This window comes from Peromyscus leucopus, chromosome 17 (assembly GCF_004664715.2).
Source record: "Peromyscus leucopus breed LL Stock chromosome 17, UCI_PerLeu_2.1, whole genome shotgun sequence".
Classification (NCBI taxonomy): Eukaryota; Metazoa; Chordata; class Mammalia; order Rodentia; family Cricetidae; genus Peromyscus; species Peromyscus leucopus.
In genome coordinates, this window is record NC_051077.1 from 3,514,338 (window position 1) to 3,538,019 (window position 23,682).

Below are 23,682 nucleotides of genomic sequence, written 5' to 3' on the forward strand. Positions count from 1 at the left end.
ACCCAGAGGATGTCAATGCAATTCCAAATACCCTACGAGGCTCTGAAGCCACAGGACTGGCCACAAACCAAAGCAACAGAATAACTCCACAGAGCACTGGGGGCAAAGGTTGATGTCCAGGATCAATGTACCATCACATACCAACAAATTAGAAAGTATAAGGAAAGAAATTACCATACTTGACAGAGCAAGGGTCAAGAACTAAACTCGGAGAGAAGGCAAAACTAAGCTAAAGACAAAACCAAGTAACAACACCGTGACAGAAACAATGGGAAAGGGACACTTGAGTTACAGAAGCTGCTCTCAAAGGGAAATGTGGATGCAGGTTTGTCTCTGACCCTTTCTTAGGAACCAGAACTGTGAACAGATGCGTCAGGCATCATTCTGCTTCTGTATGATAGAGACAAAATAGCCCCAAAGCTGGTCAACCCACTTGGGCTACGCCGAGCCAAGGCAGCTGACATCTGGTGGGAGATGGGGTGCCCTTGCCCCGGAAGGGACTCCAAACAAGGCAGTGACTAGGGATGGGGGGTGACACAAGTGTGCAAAGGCCATTTCTGTACTTCTAGGTACAAACAGAGAGCTGAAAGATGGCCTTGCCTGCATGGCGTAGGGATCCACTTCACACCCTATGAAATATTTAAACCCCTGTAACAAGTGCATTTATTGTGCATTTGAAAACAAAAACAAGATGTACTTTTTTTTTGGTTTTTCGGGACAGGGTTTCTCTGTGTAGCTTTGCGCCTTTCCTGGAACTTGCTTGGTAGATCAGGCTAGCCTTGAACTCACAGAGATCAGAGATCCTCCTGCCTCTGCCTCTCGAGTGCTGGGATTTAAGGCTTGCGCCACCACCACCCAGCAAGATGTACTTTCTTTAAGAGGAAGTTCAGTGTACAAGGAGCAGACTCCTGGAGGGCCCGACAGCTTCTCATGCTGCTGGGATATTCCACAGCTTTATCCCAACCACAGTGGAGCCACAGCTACCCAGTATGCGCTTCCAGTGAGACAGGAGGGGGCACTTACTCTGAACGCAAGGGGCAAAATTTGGGTTTTTATCCTCAGGCTTGCCATATTTCCTCAAGCATTCTGAAAGAGAGACACAGACAACACAGTCAGTTGTCACCCCTGGGGTGGCGCAGGTATGCAAATTAGTGCCAAGTGACGGCTTCTTTTCACCTGGACCCACGGATCTTCAGTGAGTGTGTGGTCCAGCTGTCAATATAAAGCACTTGGTGGTAAGTATCCCCAGTGACAGAAAATCGACTCCAGAACGGGTGAGTGCTGGAGTCTCCCATCACACAGAACACCATGAACTTTAGCACAGTCTGTCTATGGCCAAAGAACTGAACTTCAAGATCTCAGTGGTCTGGGCAGGAAACGTTGTCCTTCGTCTGAAAGTGGAAGTGCCCTTGAGGTGCCCTCTCAAGTCTGCAGGGCACTAGACCTGGCAGATGTGTGTGCCACAAGGGAGCCAGGAGCACAGCACTGGAACAGACAATACACGATGGCTGCCTATGATGGTGTTCAGCCACTCTGCCTGGCCTTTCTTGGGTCACTGTTGACCGTCCACATTTGAGAAGACAGTGTGGACAGCGGAAAGTACAGTTAGGATGCATGGACGGATTATCTCCCTGCGTAGGCACTAGAGATGGCCCAAGGCTTGTTGGGCTAGTGTAGGGGTCAGAGATAGGCCTGAATGAGTGAAGTCCTGAGTGAATGTGTATTTGGATATGGGCAAAGCTTGCCAAGGACTCCAAGGCCAATTGATCCATGGGAAGCTGGCAAAGCCATTACCCATATGTGCCAGGATCAAGAGGAATTGCAAAGCTTTCCTTGAAAAGGTGTGTTTATGAGCAATCAATCCATTAGTGTGTGCAGAGACTCCACCCCTTCCCAGATGTTGACAGGCTGATACTGCTCACCTACAGAGGCAATGAGACTAGCCAAGCCCTCCCTCTGTGGCATATCTACTAAACCCACCGAGGTTCTGGGTGGCAGTTATTGCAAACTCCAACGGATCCCAGCTTGACTATAACTGTCTGTCCCTTCTCTAGTCCCTTGTCTCCGCTGGCCAAGATTCTGGTACCCAAGCCTGGAGAGTCACAGCAGGCAAGTCACTGGTCCTCTGTGCTATAGCTTGATACAGATTACAGTCAGGTGCCTCCTGGATAGAAGGCCAGCCTCTTACCCAAAAGTGTGTTGATAAGTCCAAAGACTAAGAACAGACTCTTCTTACAAGCAATATACATCCAAAGTACTTTGGGTATTGACCAAACAGCATCCAGAGAATTTAGGACTTCTTGAGGGAGCAAAGTAACTGCCCTCTAGACTAAAACCCTATTTTTTTTTTTTCTGTTTCTCCTGTAAGAGCATATTGGTATTTCTTATGCCACTATGGGCTGAGCTGAGAGTATGTGTGCGTTTCTGTTCAAACTATGTAAAAACCTTCTGCAAGGTTCTAAGTTTTAACCAATAATAAAGCAAATATTGATAAACACATCACACAGGAGCAAATTTTTTTTTTTTTTTTTGTGTGTGTGTGTGAGTTGGTCCTCAATAATCTCAGAAGTAGAGAGTCCTGAGACCAGAAAGTTTGAGGGCATGCAATTAGCCATACTTCCAGATGTGGGCAGGGCCTGGAATCAAAGAAGACATCTGTAAACGTCAGTGTTAGTCTGAGGCACAGGCAACTTGGAATTAAAATGGTGTGCGTGTGTGTGTGTGTGTGTGTGTGTGTGTGTGTGTGTGTGTGTGTATACACACAAAAACCACACTCATGTTTTGATCCATGTGCTCTCAACGGCTCTAACCTCACAGCTTCCTCCTCCCAGGAATAAGATGGTAATGGGACTTCCCCGACATGAAACAGACCCTAGGCCTGTATGACAATGAAGCCAACCGTGGCAACTTTAACTCACCTTGGTATCTTGGATAGAAATAGTCCTGTGGAAAGAGAAGAAGGCGACAGTTAACCGACACCGCACGAGGCCTCTTAAAAAGGGTGCAATTGTTTACTCAAGCCTGGCCACAGGAACACAGAAGCAAGATTCTTGCACTGCGGCTCCCTCAACAGTAGAGCTCCTTGGAAGCCCTGTCAGAAAGGATGACCCTGAGAGAGGCATGGGGGCGGGAAGCCTCTGCTGACTCAGCTTCTGCAGGATCACTGCGGAGCCTGACTGCAGAGCATGACTGTGCGGCCACCTTCAGGAGGAAGCAGGTCAGCGTCACCCATAGCTAGTCAGAGGGTGCCTCCCACATTTCCTGAGAAAACGCATGTGGAAGGAGAGGAACATTCCAGGTAGCCCAGTGTCAGTCCAAGGACACAGACTTAGGGATTTGTCTTAGGGATTCTATTGCTTGAATGAAACGCCATGACCAAAATCAAGTTGGGGAGGAAAGGGTTTATCTGGCTGACACTTCCACATTGTAGTCCATCATTGAAAGAAATCAGGACAGGAACTCACGCAGGGCAGAACCTGGAGGCAGGAGTTGAAGCAGAGGCCATGAAGGGGTGCTGCTCACTGGCTTGCTCCCCATGGCTTGCTCAGCCTGCTTTCTTATAGAACACAGGACACCAGCTGAGGGAAAGGGCTGGGTGCTCTTTCATTAATCAATAATTAAGAAAATGTCCTACAACCCAAGCGTATGGAGGCATTTTCTTAATCCATGTTCCCTCCTCTCAGCTGACTCCAGCTGAGTCACTCGGATGTAAAACTATTCAGTCCAACTGATCCCTGGTCAACTTGACACGCAAACACACTGACATTCAGTCACCTTTCCTCTCACACTCATCCCCAAGATCTCACATTAAAAACATGGGTAACATAGTCCCACAGTCTTTACAAATTCAAACACAGTAAAAGCTCAGTTCCTTAAAAATATCCAGACTCTTAAAGATCCAGAACCTCCGTTTAAAGTTTGAAATCTCTCAACTGTGGGCTTCTCCACAGGGCTTGGGTCACTTCCTGGGCTCTGTCCTCTGCAGCACACACAGCTTCCGGGCTCTGGTCGTCCCCACTCCACCGCTGCTGCTGTTCTCGGTGGTCATCCACGGTACTGGAATCTCCAAAATGCTGGGGTCTTCCACTGCAACTGAGCTACGCTTTCACCAATAGCCTCTCCTGGGCTCTTCTGGGACACCAATCCTGCCACACAGTGCTAACTTCAGCTGCTCTGCATGACCCTCATGCCTTCAAAGCCAGCGCCATCTGGGTGACTCTTACACTACCAAGTTCGGCTGCCAGCACAAGGTATAACTTGGGCCATGTCTGGAACCCGGCTTCTTTGTATGCTGACTGGCAGGAAACACTGTACCTCAGTGATGCTGCTCTACCGCTAATTCCTCAGCTGGCCAGCATCCAGTATCTCAGCAAAGCAAAGGCTTCACTTTAGTAGTTCTGGTGTCTTGTTAACCACAGCTGATTCTTTAGCCCCAGCTGACCAGAACCACAGAATGTTAATTCAAAATAACCAATGGCCCCAAAGTGTCTTTAAACTTCCCTCTGAAACTTCACAAGCCAGGCCCCCACTGTCTGCATTGCCCTCAACATCCTTGTCTTCCAAGGTCCTACAGAACAGCTCACTGAGATCTCAACACTCGTGGCTTTTCTAGTCGAAAGTTCCAAACTCTTTCCACAATCCTCCCCACAACCCATGGTCAGGTCTCTCACAGCAGTAACCTACTCTCCTGGTACCAACTTCTGTCTTAGTCAGGATTCCATAGCTGCAATGAACACCATGACCAAAAGCAAGCTGGGGAGGAAAGGCTTTATCTGGCTGACACTTCCACACTGTAGTCCATCACTGAAGGAAGTCAGGGCAGGAACTGATGCAGAGGCCATGGAGGGGTGCTGCTTACTGACTTGTTCCCCTGGCTTGCTCAGCCTGCTTTCTTATAGGACCCAGGACCATCAGCCCAGGGATGGCTCCACCCACAAAGGGCTGCCCCGCCCCCAATCAGTCACTAATTAAGAAAATGCCCTACAGGCTTGTCTACAGCCCGATCTTATGGGGGCATTTTTGTAACTGAGATTCCCTGCTTGCAGATGACTCCAGTTTGTGTCAAGTTGACATAGAACCACCCAGTATGATTCTCTTCAGCCTCAGGTGTTCCCTGTCATTGGTTTGTGTACATTGTCTTGGTAAAACAAGTTTATGGTGGTATTTTATTTGTACTGAAATGTGATTTTCATTGTATGTTAATAAATGAAGTTGCCTGGGGGTCAGGGCTATTAGAGCCATAGCAAGAGCATGGTGGTGGTGGTGGTGGCTGCAGTGGCAGCTGTGGCAGCGGCGGCAGCGGCGGCACACGCCTTTAATCCCAGCACTTGGTAGAAGAGCTAGGTAGATCTCTGTGTGTTCAGGGATACAGCCAGCATTGGAGGCATACACCTTTAAGACCTGGAGGGCGGTACTTACAGGCAGTGACGAGGCAGTCATGTGTTTGGGTTTACAACCAATGAGAAGGCAGAACAGAAAGACTATTTAAAGACATACACACAGGAAGTAGCTCTCTTTCGGGGAAGCTAGGAGCACTGCAGGAGGTAAGATTTTAGCTCTGAGCTCTGACCTCTTGGCTTTCTCTTTTACATTGGTTCTGTGTTTCTTATTTTAATAAGACGGTTGGTTACATCTACACAAGTTCTCTGGCTAAGCATAAGGCTGTACACGAGGGACCTTTTCTGTGTCTGTATCCCCATACTGTACACAAGTGTATAAGAGTGCTCTGGCCATCCAGGGACAGTCACAGGATGGCTAGAAGCCTGTTCAGGAATGTTGTAAGCAACAGGCAGCCAGACAGGCCCAAAGCCACAGACACACACACACACACACACACACACACACACACACACACACCTTGCAACAGGTCAGGGGCTATGTGGATGAGAACAGTGGTAACAGGGATGGAATAAGCCAGAGTAAGGTTCCTATGACTGGGGGGTGAGAGGCTGCTCAGGTGATTTTTTGCAGGTTTAGAAACAATATCAGGAAAGCACATAGATAACAAAATGCCCTTCCTGTCACTGAGCCAAGTGTGGGGCTGCAGCCAGCAAGCATAGGGAGAAGTTTGTTGTTTACGTGGACAGGAAGAGCCTTCCCAGCCATTTGCATGGAAAGGCCAAAGGTAACAGAGCACTGCCTATTCTCCCCCATGGCACTGCTTTAGGGTCCTGCTTGAGGCCAGCCCGAGGCCAGCTTTTCTCCTGGAAGGATGCAGCCATTCTGACATCCAGCTCAGAAGGACCCAGTGACCGGTGAAGCTTCCCGAGAGTGACATGGCTCAGAACGGAACTCCCCGTTCCCCTGCACAGGGACCAGGTGGGATCCACGGCTTCTAGCTGTCATTCTTCCTGGCCTCCTTGGAGGGCCTCACCAAGCCAAACTGCAGCTGGGTAGCTTCAGTGGCTGCCTGATCAGACTAAGTCAGTCCATGCTCCAAAGACAGACAAAACCCATAAGAGGACAAGGTCAGCTGCATGCATTATCAAGATGGAAAAACATCTGCGCCCAGAGTGGGGTGAACTGACATCACTTTTATAATTACAAGAAGGACACCCCAACTGCCAACCCCAATGCCACACAACAGGGAAGGTTCCAGTTTACAGCCGCTACCTGTGGAACATCCTTCTCACCTGGATCTGTAAGTCCTCTTAGAGGCCAAGACATCTCTGCCTAGCAGAAATGAGGCAGTGGACTAAAATCTGAGCTTTCAATCCGACTCTTGACTTCCTCATGGTAAGGTGGGGGGGCCAAGTCATGTCACACAGCATCTCCATCATACACAGGCCTCACATAGAAAGGCCCCCCCCCCAAATAATTTGCTTCCACTGGCAGCATCGGGCCCTATACCCGTGATGCTCACACCATACATAGGCCCCAGGAATGCTCACACCCAGACCATCCGTAGGCCTCAGGAGTGCTGCTTTTCAAAGACTTTGTGGAGAGCTCGTTCCTGGTGAACTATGGGCACTAGATGCTCCATGTGGAACGAACCCATGTTCTGCCTCACCAGCCTGTACACAGAGTGTGAAAGCGTGAGGTGTAAACGGTATTGCTCATCCGAGTTTGGGGAACATTCTATGTACGCACACACACAATACCACCTATGGCTCCCAAGGTAGTCTCTATCAGAGCAGAGACGTGAACGCCCAGTTGCAGGGGAGAGCTTTTGAATTCTGGGGGAAACCCCCTGAGCTTCTAAAGGTAGATCAACGAAGCAATTCTACCGTGTTGGACCTGTAAGTGGTTCCGTCTGTCTGTGACCATCCATGATGAGCAAAGGGTCCAAGGAGGGGCTCTGGGCCCACTGAGGTAGGAGCTGCTGGCTAATCCCTAATCCCTCTCTGAGGACAGAGCCTGTGAGTGTAGAGCCTGGGCCCAGAAGTATGCTCTGAGAGATCCTCCCAAAGCTAGGTTTGAGGGATCCGTGTGGTAATGTGCATGTCATTATCATGGGCATGAACACTAAAGCAGACTCCGGGTGGTCTAGTACCCATTGCTTTTCTCATGTACTGCATGTCCATGCAGCTCAGAAGAAAACAACTGATGTTTTCAGCTTCTTTCCCTACCAGCTCCTATTTTAAAAACAAACAAACAAAAACCCCCAAACCCTTGAAAATATAAAAACACTTTATAATCTGTCAAGGTCAAACCCAAAGCATGTGCAGAAGGTGCTGGCACCGTGACTGTCGGCAGAGAAAGGCTCTGACAGCATCCCTAAGCCTCAGACGGGGGCTCTGCATGGCGGGAGCCACTGCAGCGTTCCCCTGAACATGTCTTGTAGCCTCCGTGAATGAAGGAAGTACGGATCTTGCCTGGGAGCATTGGGTGAGTAACCTCAGAGGGTCTGGCTTGCTGATCTCCCAGCTCGGACTGTGGAGCCCTTCACTTTGCTTGTTTCCTGAAGGATATTTTCCAAACACCCTCGCCCTGGTAGACCCCTCACTATCATCCATAGCACCCAGGGCCCACAGAACCAGAAGGGCTTGTCTCCTTCCCAAACTCACCTCCAGGACCCTAGAATGCTAGTCCTGTCTCCTGACCCATTTGCCAGACTCAAGTCTATGGCAGGCCAGCTCTGAAAAGTGACAGACAGTTGGCTATGGCTTGGTGGCCTAGGACTGCAAAACCCTACCCTCAAGGTCTGTAGCAGCAAACGCCATGAAGAAATGGATGAGGGAAGAGGACAGGAGGCTTGGAGAGGGGGACTCAGAGAGGAGCCGAGAGAATGTGAATGTGCGCTTCTGTGTGTATGCATGCATATCTCAGTGTAGGTACATGAGTGTCTATGCAGGCATATGACTATGTACACATGCGTTGGGGGCATGTGTCTAGGCAGAGTATTTCCCCTGATGTCCCTTCTCTGCCAAGTCTCAGAGAGTCCAGTTTCCTGCTAGGATATCCCCTTCCTTAAACTTCCTAGACTGGGTCTGTCCCTGTGGTGTAGTGTTGTAAGAGGAAATGGGGGTGGGGCTGGGGGGGGTGTCCCACCTGCCCTGGAGCTGGCCTTCCCCCAGCTGTCCTCCGAGAGCCCACCATCTAGGAAAAATGTCCTTGGTGGGTAGACCATGGTTTAAACGCGGTCACCTAGGTCTGAGTTCAGCATTAGAGAAGGGCCATGGCCCTGCTGGCTAGGCAGAGAGAGTGAACCAGAGCTACTCAGAGGTAAGGGGTGGTCAGGGTAGGAGGGAGCTCTCCTTCAGCTCCCGGGGTGCTAATCCTCACAGCCAGTCAGCCCCAGGATGAATCTTGCAATACTACACTTTGTATCTTAAATAAAACAAGGTACCAATCAGGTACCCCCAGGCTTGAGTTTTTCTTGATTAGGAACCTCACGAGGCAAACATCCTAAACTGGAGACACAGATTTAAAGGATTAGGGAAATTACTGAAGAGAGTCTGCAGGACCTCACCTGCCTGCAGGGCAATAACCCCGGGGCCTCTGTGAAATTAACAACTGGGACAGGGAACCCAGCCAATGAGAATGAAGTGCCCGGAAGGGATGGTAACAATAAAATGGGAAAAAAAGCAGATAACAGAGAAGCTGTGGGGGAGAGAAGGGACAGGGTGAGAGTGATTACCACAGGGGAGCAGCCGCTGAGGAATGTGGGTGGAGGCGCACAGGAAATGCGTGGAGGGGGAACCTGCACTCCCTCCCGGGAGAAAGTTAACCAGAAGCTCCCAGTGTGTCTGTGAAGTCTGCTCTGCTCACTGGAGGAGGGCTGAGGGCTGAACACTTTGCCTCCCAGGGTCAGAAGAAATCCTAACTGAGCTCCTCTCGTGTGTGTGTGTGTGTGGGGGGGGGAGTTAGCCACTTGATTCCGGATGCCTAGGCCTACCCGGTATGGAGGGCAGGACCACGCTTTCATTCCCTTCCCAGGGCCCTGAGAATGAATAGCAAGGGTAAAGAGCCACAGGTGTGCACAATTGTGGTAGCTACAATTGTCCAGGGCGCCACTCAGAGCAACAAGTGGCCCGTCTACCCCAGCCCTGTAAACCCATGAGGGCAGGGAGCATACAACAGGGCACGGGCACGGAATAAGAGTCCAGCAAGCGCTGAGCGCTTTTACCAAGAAAACATTGACTCCTCATTCAGGCCCCCAAGAGGACTGGTACCTCTTCCTTCATTTGTATCTGTCTCCTTTATGTTAGGTCACATGCTCAGCTTTGCATGTCGGCATGCTAATCTCTCAAGCATTGTCTACATGGGAGACAAACAGCTATCTCACCCGCTGCAAGGCTGGCCGCACAAAGATAAGAGCACACTTTGAAGGATCTGTCAACATTTTGTGTCTTGTCCCACCACACCCCCAAGGGAAGCTAAATGTCTCAAGGAACAACAAGGTCTCAGAGAGATCACGGAGAACAATTATTATGAAGGAAGCTGCGCTCCTGGGACCACCTTGTCCCTGCAAGGAGTAAGGACTTCTTCCGACCACGTCTCAGAACCAGAACTGAGGCAGCACCAACCAGAACACACTTGTCAAGCACTGGGTACCTCAGCATACCTCATGCCCCCATGCCTCAAGCCTTCTATTAAAACTTAAAGCTCATGTCAGTATCCCAAAGACAGCCTGAAGTCACCGACCCCTTGATCCGGTCCTTTTCTCAGCGTGCATTGATTAAATCTCCACTCTCCGCTTCTCACCATTTCTGGTCTCCGTGGATACAGTGGTACAGGTGGCTAAGCCTAAGTCTTTGGGACTCCCAAACCTGGCCCTTCTGCCCTAAAATTTCACTTACAAGATCAGCCCCTATGTGCGGTCCTGCCTGGCCCAGCAGTCAGGATTTCCTAGGACCCCTGGGGAAACTGGTCCATCAGGTGTTCTGTAGACCACAGCTTCTCATTGTCACACAAAACATTCCAGGTAAGCCCAGGCCATGCTGCTTGTCTAGACTGTCTCGGGGCTTCCTTCAACACACGAAATGAGCTACATTTCAAGGCCAGGAAAACTGAGCTAGCATTTTCTTAGGAAGAGAAGTCCTTTCCCGTTCTTCCGAGGCCATGAAGATGAGTGGTGCTTGCAGGACAATTAGCCCTGGTCTTAGGTCTCCCCAAGGATATGGAGTAGGGGAGACTCCAGTCAAAGATCCCTGCGGGCAGACACCATGTCTCCGGAGCACAGCTTTGCCCGACCCCTTCCTACAGCTTGCCTCATATGGTCACGGCAACAAGAGAAAGGTGACTACCAGCCAGATCAAGGTGGGTAGCAGCCAAGCAAGAGCTTTGATTTGGAACTCTGTGCACAGAGGCCAGGGGGCAGGCTGGGCACCAAGGTTAGTAATTCCCACACCACAGGCAAGAGGTATAGGTCAGGCACCCACGCTGACTCATGAGAGGAAAATGCATGTGTCAGGGTATAGGGGGTGCAGAATGGGAGAGAACTGCGGACCATTCTAGATGACGCTGATGGGAACAGGTGTCTGCCAAGTCCTGATGGAGACAGGCTGTGACAGGACCAGAGGGACTGCCTTTTGCAGCATGATAGCGTGGAGTTTCATCCAAATACAGAAAGGAAGGGAAAAGCTTCCCATGGACTGAAGAGAAGTTTGAAAGAGACGGGGTGGGGGGGGGGAGGGAGTTGGGGGGGGTCCTAAATACACTGCTCTTTTTCATGTCTTCATTTCACACCTTTGCAAATCGAATTATAATTAAAACATAAAAGCAATGGAAACCAGAGGGACCTGACTCAAGAGGAACAGCTCCATGTCCAGGCAGCCAGAAGGGGCCAGCTTGGGCCTGTCTGCCCTGGCAGGCAAGCAGGCTGCAGAGGGGCGGGACTCCAGGGCTGGGCGGTGGCCTTCTCGCTTTCAACTCTTGCCATCACAAGCCCTGTCCACACTCTGAGTGGCAGAGAGCTCCACGGGAAGGTGGAGTTGTAGCTCACACAGCCAGCCATCTGCGTCCCCAGCCCAGGCGACCGAGGACCCCGGAGCCCTGCCCTAGACTTGGTAGCTGGACTCCTTGGGTGGAGAGCAATCATCATCAAAGTCAGGCAAACGGCAAGGGTATAAAGAGATTAGCAATCTGTCCTTCTACGGCTGTTGATGCCTCGGGCAGTACCCTGGGGGGAGGGGGAGGACACACAGCTTGTCACCTGATCTTGGCTTCCAGGCTGGAGAGCAGTGCCAAAGCAGCTACGTCGTCCTCGACAACAGCTGTAGCACCGGTATCCGAAAAGCGGCTTTGACAGGGATTGTCCAGTCAGCCGATTAGACGCGAGTCAAGGCAAAGGCCCTAGCGGCTCACACAGACCCATCCTTTTTATCACGTGGTCCTTATTTCATCCCAGAAGAATTCTTTGAAAGGAAAATGCCAGCGGAACCCAAAATTGTGAAACCAATACCAATCTGGCAGGTGACTGGAGGCCCTGGCCTGGGTGATTAGAATCCAGATCTTAACCTCGGGCATGCACTAATCTGGGGTGTGTTCCCTCGTGAACCCACTCAGCCCTCACATTCACCTTTATGGGGACTCCTGTGCACACATGGGCTGCTGGCTGCAATTGGCTGTATGCCTGCTCCGTTCCCCAAGGACATTATTAATAGAAGTTTGTCCTGGGCCAGCACGGCCCTCACAGAGGCAGGTGCTGGTCCTTCCCTATGCTCCTCCCCGCCCTCCATATGCATGTTCTTTGCACAATTCCAGCCATCGTATTTTTGGACCTGCTGTAGCAAGCAATTCCAGCCTTGAGATCTTTCAATTCCTCTTTCAGGAAAACCCTGGGTCCCTTTGGAGGAAGACCAAAGAAGAGCTCCGCCCCTCACCTCCAAGCCAATTTAGGGCCAGGGCAACCTGAGGAAGCCTTGGAGTTTCAAACCACAGTTTCTTTCCCATGGGCGCCTTTCCTTTGGGGATAGGAGAAAGTTTAGTTTGAGCATGTCTTCAAAAGGGCTTCCCTCAGAGGCTCCTGCATGGGCCTCAGCGGACCTCACTCACGGACACGCCTCCTCCTGCTCCTGAAAAGGAGAGGACTCGGGGTCCCCAGAGGAGCTGGGGCTCAAGAGTGGTGAAGTGCAAGGGGTGGGCACAAAGCTCGGTGTCCAAGAGTTCCGCGGTGCGCGCAGCGGCACGATCCCCACAGCGGCACGATCCCCACAAGGATCCTCAAGCTTCCAGAAAGGGTGTCTGGGATTCCACAGTTCCCCCCACCCCGATCCCCCCCCAGACCTGCGCTGGGTGGGAGTCAGGACTCGTGGCATCCAGAAGTACGGGTTCTGGGACGCGCAGGCCCCACCCTGAGACCTCGGCGCCCACTCACCGTCTCGGGGTCATTCTCGAACACCTCTCTGGCCTCCTCCTTGGTGCACACCTCCTCCACGCACTCCCGTTCCAGGTGGCCCTGCTTGGCTTCCTCAAAGACTTGGTAGGCGCGGCGCTGCCTGGGCCGCAGGAACTGCGCCGCTTCTCGTGCCCGCAGCAGCACAGCTGCAGAAAGAAGGGTGTGCAGTCAACCTGCACCCACTCGGGGGTGGAATGTCTTGGGTCGGAGTTTCCGGGGACCATGATGCCCGTGTATCTGGGATGCTCCGGGACCGTGATGCCTTGAGCCCAGAGGTCCCGGGGCCAGGATGCCTGGATGTCTGGGGGCACTCCGCACCAGGATGCTGCGGCCGGGTGCAGGCCTGGCGCCCCACTGCAGGGGGTGGTGGGGTTTGGGGCCCCGCGCGGTACTCACTGTGGGAAGACTCGGAGGCCAGCAGGAGCAGCAGAAGCGCAGTGCCCAGGGCGGCGGCGGGCCCGGGCGGTGGCGGCATGGCGAGGCCCGGGCCGGGGAGCCGGGCAGCCGGGAACGTGCAGTCAAAGCACCCGGGAGGCTGAAGCGAGCCGCGGACGCCGCGAGACAGGGGCTCCGGTCATCCTGGCCAGGCGGCGGTGAAGGTCACATCCCGGCGGCGGCGCAGCGCCGCACCCGGCGCTCGCTGCGGTTCTGGGCCCAGAAGGAGGCTGCGGATGGGGGCGGGGCTTGGGACGGGTGGGGTGGGGCCTAGGTCGGGTGGGGCGGGGCCTTTGGGGGGCGGGGCCGAGCTGGGTGAGCCAAGGCGCTGGCTGACTAGTTTGACTCCAGTATCCTCAAAGAAATTTCTCTGCCATCATGACCTAGAATGCGGTAAAATAAAGGAGAACAAGATCTGGCACCCTGGTCAGGTGCAATTTGGCTGTTTTCTACCCCTCCGAGGCAGACATCGTTTTTGGACTCTACATTCTTGGGCACATTTTTTTTTTTTTAAAGATTTAAAATCCACAAAGGTCATACCCATATGTCATGGAGGTCCACAGTGCAAAAAATGATGTTATTCCCTTTGTAATCTGACTTCCACACCACTGGCTGAAAGCGGCGTTGTGTGTTCTCCAGGACCAAAGCTCCCTGATCTCTTGTCTCAGAACACTTTGCAAAGTTATAGGCAAACACACACACACACACACACACACACACACACACACACACTCCTTACAGACCAACCGTAGGACGCAGCTATACAGCAGCCAGCCAGACCCCAAGAGAGGATCTGCTCCTGAGACACCCTTACCTCAACATGCTGATGGAGAAGGATTAGGGAGTTACTCCCTTTCCCTGGGTGAGTGCAACCCAGATTCTTGGAAGCACACAAGGTCATTACTGGTGGAATTCTTTAAGGTCATTCATTTGAAGGTGGAGTTAAACAAATATGTTAACTTCAGAGAAATGAATGTCATGGGAATAATCTTGAAAGGGAATTAAAAATTGAATAGATAAGCCATCTGTGCTTGCTTCCAAACTGGAATCACGGCACTCCCATGAAACAAAGCCAAATGCTTCAAAAGCCAGAGAGCACCCCAAATTCCCAAGGCTGCTTCAGCCCTATAAACACTAGATCATGCACTTGGGAGGAATATTTGCCTTATTAATTATCTGCTCTTTTTTAAGAAGACACACTATTTCCAAAAATGTGGGTGGATATTCATGACTCTCACGGCGAGGATGGCATTTCTGTCCACCATTTTCCAGGGTCCTAAGTTGGGGCCATGGTTGAAGGTCAAGTGGTTTGCAAGTTCCTGCAGGTCATCTGCAGCTGCTGCCTGTGCACCTGTGGAATTCTGGAAGAGCGATGCAGTTCCCTCCCCCTCCCCTCCCCTGCACACACACACACACACACACACACACACACACACACACACCCATGAGAGGAGGCTTCTCTGGCTTCTAGGGGGTGGCCATGGCTCAGATGACCAAAAGCCAGTACTGCCTCAACTAGGTGGAAAGTCATCCAGGTCCTCTGGCTCCCTGAAGCCCAGACCTCAGTCTCCCCCTCACCCTACTCTCAGTGCGGTCTCTCTTCTGAGTGTACCGGTGAAGACGCCTCCCGTTACAGTGTACCGGTGAAGATGCCTCCCGTTACAGTGTACCAGTAAAGATGTCTCCCGTTACAGTGTGCCAGTGGAGATGTCTCCCGTTACAGTGTACCGGTGAAGATGTCGGTGAAGATGTCTCCCATCATATAGACATTTGGCTTACTAAAGTGTATTCACTTCCTGGTTTTGATTTAGAAAATGGAGCAAGGAAGAAGCAAATGTGGAGGGCAGTGGAAGATTGATGACTGGAGGTCACTTAAAAACCTTCAAACAAGCTACTGGTACCCCAAAAAAAAATTTCCTAGGGCAGAAATGAGTAAAAAAAAAAACCTGGGAAATATTCCATGTTTGATGTGCCCTGAACTGGGAAAGGTGAGGCGGATAGCTCAGCCCCATAGAGTAGGGGCTCAGAACTGTCTGGGGTGTTGTAAGAAGGAAAGCTGCTGGCTTCTCTCATCAGGAACAAACCGGGGTGACTTGTGGAGGTGGGGTGGAGGCAAGGCATCTGGACAGAACCAGTTCTACACTGTCTCCAGTGCCACGTCTCTGTTCAGAACACATTAGCTGCGAACCTCTTGTTTTTGTTTAAAACGAGTTGTCCTGGGTGTGGAACAACCGACATTACGTTTGGTTTCTGTTTGCTTGTGGTTTTGATAGCCTCATCAATACATGGACAAGCTGCACCTCTAAGCTAGATTTTGACCTTCCTGAGACCTGTGTGGATTCCTGTGATGCCACCGTAGTCAGATGACACCACACATCCCAACAGTGCCCTGGGCCCCTGTTAACCCTTCCTTCTCCGTGTCTCTCTCCTCTAGAAAACAGCTTCTGCCACTACACACTCGCCTGCAGTTTCTAGCATTGCATCTAAAAGCAAATCTATATTATACATGTTTTCTGCTTGGCCTTTTTGACCTTTGCTCAGTATATTCCATTTTAAGGATATATACTACCTATTGATAAACATCAGACTTGGTTTTTTTGTTTTGTTTTGTTTTTTACATTGGAAAATAGCCCGTGAACACTTATGGACCATGTACAAATTACCATATGCAGATATGCTTTCATTTCTATTTTTCCATTTTAAGCAAGAAGTTTATTTAAACAGCAAGATGACTTGAAGAAAAAACTATTTAGGGTCATTTTGTTCAAGAGTAAGTTACAGATTGTCCTGCATGTAACAGGCTATGTACAAAAGAGTTTTAAAATTGTCCTTGGTTTTACAATGATCAATGAAAAACGTTAAAATTCTCCAATTGAACAAGGTATGTGTGGCGGTTTGAATGTCATTGGCCCCCATAAGCTCACGGAGAGTGGCACTATTAGGAGGTGTGGTTTTGTTGGAGGAAGTGTGTCACTGTGGGGTCCAGCTTTGAGTTCTCCTCTGCTCAGGCTACTCCCAGTGTCTGAGACCACTCCCTGCTGCCTGTAAGACGTAGACTTTTCAGCTATTTTTCCAGCGCCATGTCTGCCTGCACACTGCCATGCTCTCCACCATGATGATAATGGACTGACCCTCCGAACTGTAAGCCACCACCTCAATTCAATGTTTTCCTTTATAAGAGTTGCCGTGGTCATGGTGTCTTTTCACAGCAAGAGAAACCCTCACTAAGGCAATGTGCAAGGATTTTATGTTGATGGGTTCTCCTGTTAAAACAATGAGAACAAAATAACTTACTGGAATGTGAAGATAAGAGATGAACGAGCATGCCACTAATGGAGAAAGGGAGATATTTTCACAGAACCAGTACTTTCCCCAGACCATCCCCATCTGAAGTCAACCAAAACACAACATTGGCCATTTAGTTTAAAAAAGAAAAAGAAAAAAATTGCAATGTGCTTGTGCACATACACTGTTATTTTATCTACAATAATGAAATGGGGACAGGGAAATGAAAGAATTGAGAAAACCATACTGTAGTAGTCAGGCTGTGGTGGACCCACATTGCAGCTAATTGAGAATGTATTCTTGGGCTATAACACAATTCTGGAGGAAAGCAGCAGGTTCCCTTTTTAGTAGACACCTGTCTGCTGCTGGAATACATCAATCATTTCTTCACCCACCTTTTCCAACTGTGCAGGTGTGTCTGTGCCGTTGATTGTCGCCCATCAAATGGAATCTGACCCATTGACAAACCTTGTCCTTCACAATAGGCTCCTTTAGTTCAGGAAATGGTGTCTGCCTCCTAATTTTCATCTGCGCCGCAGAACCATCTGCCCGGCACCTTCAAATTAATATGACCAGTGTTCTCGGTCTCGACTCCTTCCTTGGGTTTCTCCTTGGCTGTGGTGAGTGCCAGAGCCTCCTCAGCTACCCCTTCACAAAAGAGGCACCAGGTCCCTCTGAAGGAGCACACAGCCGGGCACCAGGGTGGCAGATTAAGGAGGTAGCTTGAATTTCTTTTTGTTTCATTCATTCATCCATCCATCCATCCATCCATCCATCCATCCATCCATTCATTCAGTGTGTGTGTCACACATTAACAACCTGTAGGAGTCTCTCTCTCCTTCAACTATGTGAATCCCAGGGACTGAACTCAGATCTTCAGGTTTGGCTGCAAATGCCTTTACACCTAAGCCGTCTCAACAACCCACGCTTTCATTTCTCCTTGGAAAACACCTGAGAGCTGTGGGTGGTATGTAAAATAAATGAAAATAATAATGGCAGATATTCATTAGCTTTTAGAGAACACAGAAAGTACTTCCCCAAAGTGACTGTATCCTTTCACACCCACCTGCAGTATATAAAGGTTCTAGTTCCAACTCCAGCAATATTTGCCTCAGGCTTTAAATGTCAGGCATTTTAGTGGATACACAGGGATATCCCGTTGTTTAAACTTGAATTTCCCTACCAGCTCCTGATTTTAAATAGCTTAGTGTGCTTTTTGTCAGCCAAAGGACTCCTCTGCTGAAGTGTGTGTTTAAATTTCCTTCCTCCCTCCATCCCTCTTTCCTTCCTGTTGAAGATGTTTGTTTTTCCAATTGTTTCAAGAATTCTTTAAATAGTCCAGATAAAAGTCCCTTATCAGATGTGTGGTTTGTAAATATTTATTTCCAGCCTGTGGCTTGTGCTTTCATTCTATTATTATAATTGTCTTTCAAAGAGCAGGCTTCTTAAGTTTGAGATAATGTCCCTCTTTTCTTTTTTTTTTTTTTAATGCTTTTGATGTTATATTTGTCCAATCAGATATCATAAAGACTTTATTCTAGAAATGACTGCAAAGTTAAGTGTTATGTTTAGGAACATGATTCATTTTAAATTAGGGATGCTTTATTCAGGTGAATAATCATTTGGTCATCAATAGTATTGACCTATTAGCATTCTGAATAAATGGTTGAGGAACAGATCTCTGCATGTGTAGGAACAGATCTCTGCATGTGTGTATATATGTGGTAACGGTATCCAGCTGTCCTAGCACTGGTTACCGAAGACCACTCGACCTCTGGTCTCTTGTCTTTGTGTCAGCAATCAATTGATTGTACATGTGTAGGTCTGTTTATTGACTCTGTTCTGTTCAATTTATTTCTCTTTAAAGTTAATGCCACACTTTTTTTTTCTTCTGACAGGGTTTCTCTGTGTAGCCCTGGCTGTCCTAGAACTCACTCTGTAGATCAGGCTGGCCTCTGCCTCCTGAGAGCTGGGACCATACTTCTTTATGATGGTAGATTTATAATAATTGAAGTCAGGAAGCATGAATATTCAAATGTTCCCTTCTTTTTCTTCAAAATTGTTAGTTTATTCTGTTTCTTCGTTTGCATATGAATTTTAGGACAGCCCTCCTGAAAAAATGTGCTGAATTTTAATTGGGCTTACATTGAATCTATAAATCAGTTTGGAGAGTAAACATTTTCACAGTCTCCTGTCTCCTGATCTGTGGATATGGTCATAATCTTTTAATTATTACACAGGCCTTGGGTTATCTCAGCAATATTTCACAGTATTCACTGTCAGGAGTGGTGTATGTACACCAAGACTTGTTTCTCAGCATTTCATCCTAGTTCAATGGGTTTTAGTCTTGAAGCAGGGTTTTATTATGTAGTTCAGGCTGACCTCAAACACCCACCACCCTGTTTCGATTATATGTGTGTGTGTGTGTGTGTGTAAGCCAGAAGTCAACCTCCGCAGGAGACCTCCAACTTGTGGAGAGTGGGTCTTTTATTGGGCTATAACTGGCTGGCCTGCAAGCCCCAGAGATCTTCCCATCTCCACCTCCCTAGAGCTGGAATTAAAAGCATTTGACACCATGCCTGGATTAAAAAACAAGAAAAGAAAAGCAAAACAAACAAAAAAACCCCAACCAAACAAAAAGAACCCACTTTTTAATAGGTTCTGGGGATCAAACTGAGACCTTCATGCTTGCACAGCCAAACACTTGTCCAGCTGAGCTGTTTCTCCAGATCTAAACTCAAACTCTTGGTCCTCCTTCCTTTATTCCCCCAGTTCTGGCGTTACAGGTGTGTGCTACCGTGCCTAGTGTGGATTTTTTTTAAAATCAATTTCTCTGTATATGAGTGTTTGCCTGCATGTGTGTGTACACTCCTTGTCTATGTATATGAGTGTCTGCATGTGTGTGTGTACACTCCTTGTCTATGTATATGAGTGTCTGCACATGTGTTTGTGTACACTCCTTTTCTATGTATATAGTGTCTGCATGTGTGTGTATACTCCTTGTCTATGTATATAAGTGTTTCCCTGAATGTGTGTATGTATACTCCTTGTGTGCTTGGTGCCCACAGAGGCCAGAAGAGGGAGTCAGATCCCTGAACTAGAGCCAAAAATGCTTGTGAGCTGCCATGTGGATGCTGGGAATTGAACCCTGGTCCCCTGAAGGAGCAGCAAGTGCTCTTAACCTCTCAGACATCTCTCCGTCTCAACAAGGATTTGTGTGTGTTTGTTTGTTTTCAATTTCAATCTGATTGCTTAAACACTGAATTTTGTATGTTTATCTTGTGTCCTATGATTTTTAACTCTATTAATAGTTTTGGTGCTATTTTCCTTTAGGCTCAGTAGGAAGTTTTGCAGAGGTGATCAATCACACTGTCTGTATAGCTAAAACCTTCAATTTGCTCCTTTGCGACACATTTTTACTTCTTTTCTTGGCTCATCATACCACCTAGTGACCTCTGTTGCAATGCAGACATGATGAGGATGTCCCTCCTGTTCCTGATCCCACCAGGCCATATCCCAGTCCTTCGTCCTCCACACTGGCTGTCCTTCATCAAGATGAGAATGTCCCTGTTTATTCTGGGTTTTCTGTGAATCCTCCTTTCTAAATCAGGGATGGGGCTGAAGAGAGGGCTCAGCCATTAAAGGTTATTAGGCTCACAACCAAAATACAGGGATGGATATTGAAATGAATGAAATGCTTCTTCTATATCTGTCAAGGTGACCACTTCGGTTCTTTTCCCCTTCTTTAAAATGTGAGTGGCCTCGATTGATCAAATGTTGAGTGAACCCTGTGTTGCTGGGTTGGCCCCACTTGATTCTGATGAATTATTCTATTATGGTTGCTTTGTTGATGAGAATCCTTATTGTGAAGGGATCGCTCTGTTGGTTCCTTTCTTTCTTTTTTTTTTTTTTTCCCTTTTTTTCCAGACAGGGTTTCTCTGTGTAGTTTTGATGCCTGTCCTGAATCTCGCTCTGTAGACCAGGCTGGCCTTGAACTCACAGAGATCCTCCTGGCTCTGCCTCCCAAGTGCTGGGATAAAAGGCATGCGCCACCACCGCCCGGCTCATTTTTTATGTTTATCTGGTAGGGTGACTGATGAATTCTGGCCTCATACAATCAGTGTTTATTTCTTGTGTTTCACGAAGAATGGTGCTGTTTAGTTAAGTGACCGCCGTCCGTCACCAGTGATGCCATGAAGAACTTGGACTGTCGTTGTGGAGATGGCTTCACAGGTACATTTGGCTTCTGTAACAGGAAAAGAGCTGCTCTCTCTCCAGGCTTTGGTGGGGAGTCTTACCTTCACCTGGTCAGTTTTTCTCAGGGCACACTCTTCTCTGCCACCCAGTGCCCAATTCCTCCAAATCTTACCTTTCCTAGGATGGTCTATTGCTAATTATTTCAGGGTAGGTCTAGATCCTGTCCAGAGGCAAAAATCCCCAGTCACATTTTAATGAATATTTTCCAGCCATGCTTTGCTACCTACTATAGAAATGAATTTAGTGTTTTACTAACCAATAGATTTAAAAAATAGTTTCATTTTATTTTTATGTGTGTGGGTGTTTTTGCCTGCATGTGTATCTCTGTATCACATGCATGCCTGGTGCCCAGAGAAGACAGAAGAGGGCATCAGATCTCTTGGAACTGGAGTTACAGATGGTTGTGAATCAGCATGTGGGTGTTGGGAATTGAACCCTAGTCCTCTGTAAGAGCAGACAGTGCTCTTAACTGCGGAGCCATATCTGTAGCCCCCTAACCACTAGACTTTTAAAGGTACAGAATAGAGAGCCTCGGGGCCTATCTTCAGTGGGTCAGAATCTCCCATTTCCACTATACGTGCTTGTGTGCATGCAATGACTCGGCTATAATAGGATGTTAACCTTTGTGAGTGAAAGTGGTCTCGTCACTCTAAAGGGAAAGTCCTTGCGAAGAATGTTCCAGCGGCTCTAGGTGCCATGGTATTCTGCTTTTTCAGGATGCTCTCAGCATTAGAACCCAGAATTCTGGACCCAGAACCAAGATGTCTTCCATTCACTCTATCCTCTTGGAGCCTCCTTTTACAGCCTGACCTTTAACAATGGCATTTTACAGCCAAATGTCCATATAGAAGTATCTTTACGGAGTGTTGCACTGATTTTCCAACAGGAAACAATATTTATCTCCCAGGCAAACCTGCTTGCTGTTGCCTGGCTGATGGTGGATGACCACGCACAGTCTCAGCCTGGTGCCGGACCCTGGACCCTGGGTTGTGCGTGTCTGAGAACACAAAGGATGAGGCAGAGGCTAGGCGTCTGACTAGCGGGTGTTGCTGGAGGGCTTCTCTCCAGGTTCCACCAAGCCCCGCAGTCCCACAATACACGTATAAAATAATCACTCAGACGCTTATAATACTTATAAACTGTATGGCCATGGCAGGCTTCTTGCTAACTGTTCTTATATCTTAAATTAACCCATTTCTATAAATCTATACCTTGCCACGTGGCTGGTGGCTTACCGGTATCTTTACATGCTGCTTGTCCCAGCGGTGGCTGCAGTGTCTCTCCCCCCTTCCTTCTTCCTGTTTCCCCAATTCTCCTCTCTCCTTGTCCCGCCTATACTTCCTGCCTGGTCACTGGCCATCAGTGTTTTATTTATATAGAGCGATATCCACAGCAAGCGGGAGCTGTCCAGCTCTTCCGCTGTTGCCTGCTTAGACTTTGAAAGCCATTTTCCCTTTTCCCACCCAAATCCCCTTAGGCGAAGGAAGGTGTAAGACGTGCCCTGGTGTAGGGTGCAGTGTGATCATTAGAGTACGGGCTCCTTGGCGTGCAGAAATGGGAGACATTGTGCCCACTCACTCCCATCCTGATGCCGCCAGCGAAGCCCCTTCACATCAACACAGTGGTGTCCCAACTCCAGACTGCCTCCAGACTAGAAGATGACCAGCAGCTCTCCGGTGACCTTCTGTCATAGGGTCTATGATACTAGGTACTGATCCGCCCAGGAAATTGCCCATACTCCAGTCTCGCACAAAAAAATGGTGCTATGCAATGAATATGTATGTCCTTCAATGGCTTATATTCAATTCTTACTCAAATTGATGGTGCCATGGGTGGGGCCACCAGAGCTGGGTTGGGGTAAGTATAGGTCATGAGGGTGGAGTCCCTGATGGGATCAATGTCATATAAGAAGAAGCAGGAGACCTGGGGCATCCTTCTTCTCCATCACAAGAGGACCTGCCCAGAAGCACCTGCCTCTACACTCAGACCTGCGGTTCCAGGAAGCCCCCACACCTGATCTCCTGACCTCTTGACCACAGACGTCCAGCCCTAAGCACTGTGAGGGTGACATTTGAGCCACACGATCTGTGGTCATTTGCATCAGTGGTCCATACTGAGACAGTAGAAACCTCAGGAAGGGCCAGCACAGGCCGGTTGGAGGAGAGCAGACGATGAGCCCCGCTGGCTGCAAGGGCTAGCAGGTCTGGAGACTGGGCACAGGATGAAGAAACAGGACCATGAAGAACAAATGCCAAGTTCTCCTGGTCTACAGAGTCTGAAAGTGTGTGGTCAAAGGAAGTGGAGTATTGAACAGCATCTACATGCATTAGCCATTTCATCAATATATTGCAAATAGAGGCCAGGAGTGATCTGGGGAGGGGATTCAAGAAAATGGTTGTGCCTCAGATGGCCTCCACAGAGGAATATAATTTAAACAGACTGGTTGGGGCCAAGTCAGAGCAGCAGACAGAGCCCTTAGCAAAAGGTGGAGGGGGCAGACAGCTTCAGGTAGGAGCTCAGTCCAAGAGGTGTGCAGGACACATTGGATAGCTCAGGATGTGTGGTCCACCCCGTTGAGGTTCCCCAAAGTCAGGTGTGTCGTGCCCAGAGCTGCCTGAGGGACTCACCCAGGGCTGGGCCTCCAACACAGAGACATTGATTACGGCTTTCTGAGAACAAGGGGGAGTCAGGACTAGTAACTGCTGTTCTCCAGGCAGGGACCCAGGACAGGAAAAGTAGCACCTAAGGGTATGGAGCTTTGTGTGTGGCCCTGAGGGCAAGGGACAGAAGCAAGCTGTCCCAGCTGACCTTTTGGGGAGCCAAGCTATGACCACCAGATTTTATGTCGCAGGCCTAATAAGACCTTCTACATCTACATTACCAGGGAGAGGAAACTCGCCTTTTACGGCATTTTCATATGCCTT

The 23,682-nt window shown here is 49.0% G+C and overlaps 1 protein-coding gene across 1 annotated transcript in view; it reads right to left on the reverse strand.

Annotated features, from left to right (window-relative positions):
- The window catches only part of Gas6 (growth arrest specific 6), a 32,441-nt gene extending 18,994 nt beyond the window's left edge, over nt 1–13,447 (reverse strand). The window contains exons 1-4 of the mRNA XM_028881250.2: nt 13,178–13,447; nt 12,761–12,927; nt 2,919–2,943; nt 1,024–1,086 (exon numbers count right to left, since the gene is read on the reverse strand). Coding sequence (XP_028737083.1) covers nt 1,024–1,086; nt 2,919–2,943; nt 12,761–12,927; nt 13,178–13,256 — 334 coding nt within the window. The 5' untranslated portion in view covers nt 13,257–13,447. The remainder of the gene's footprint in view (nt 1–1,023; nt 1,087–2,918; nt 2,944–12,760; nt 12,928–13,177) is intronic.
- Between the last annotated feature and the right edge of the window lie 10,235 nt (nt 13,448–23,682).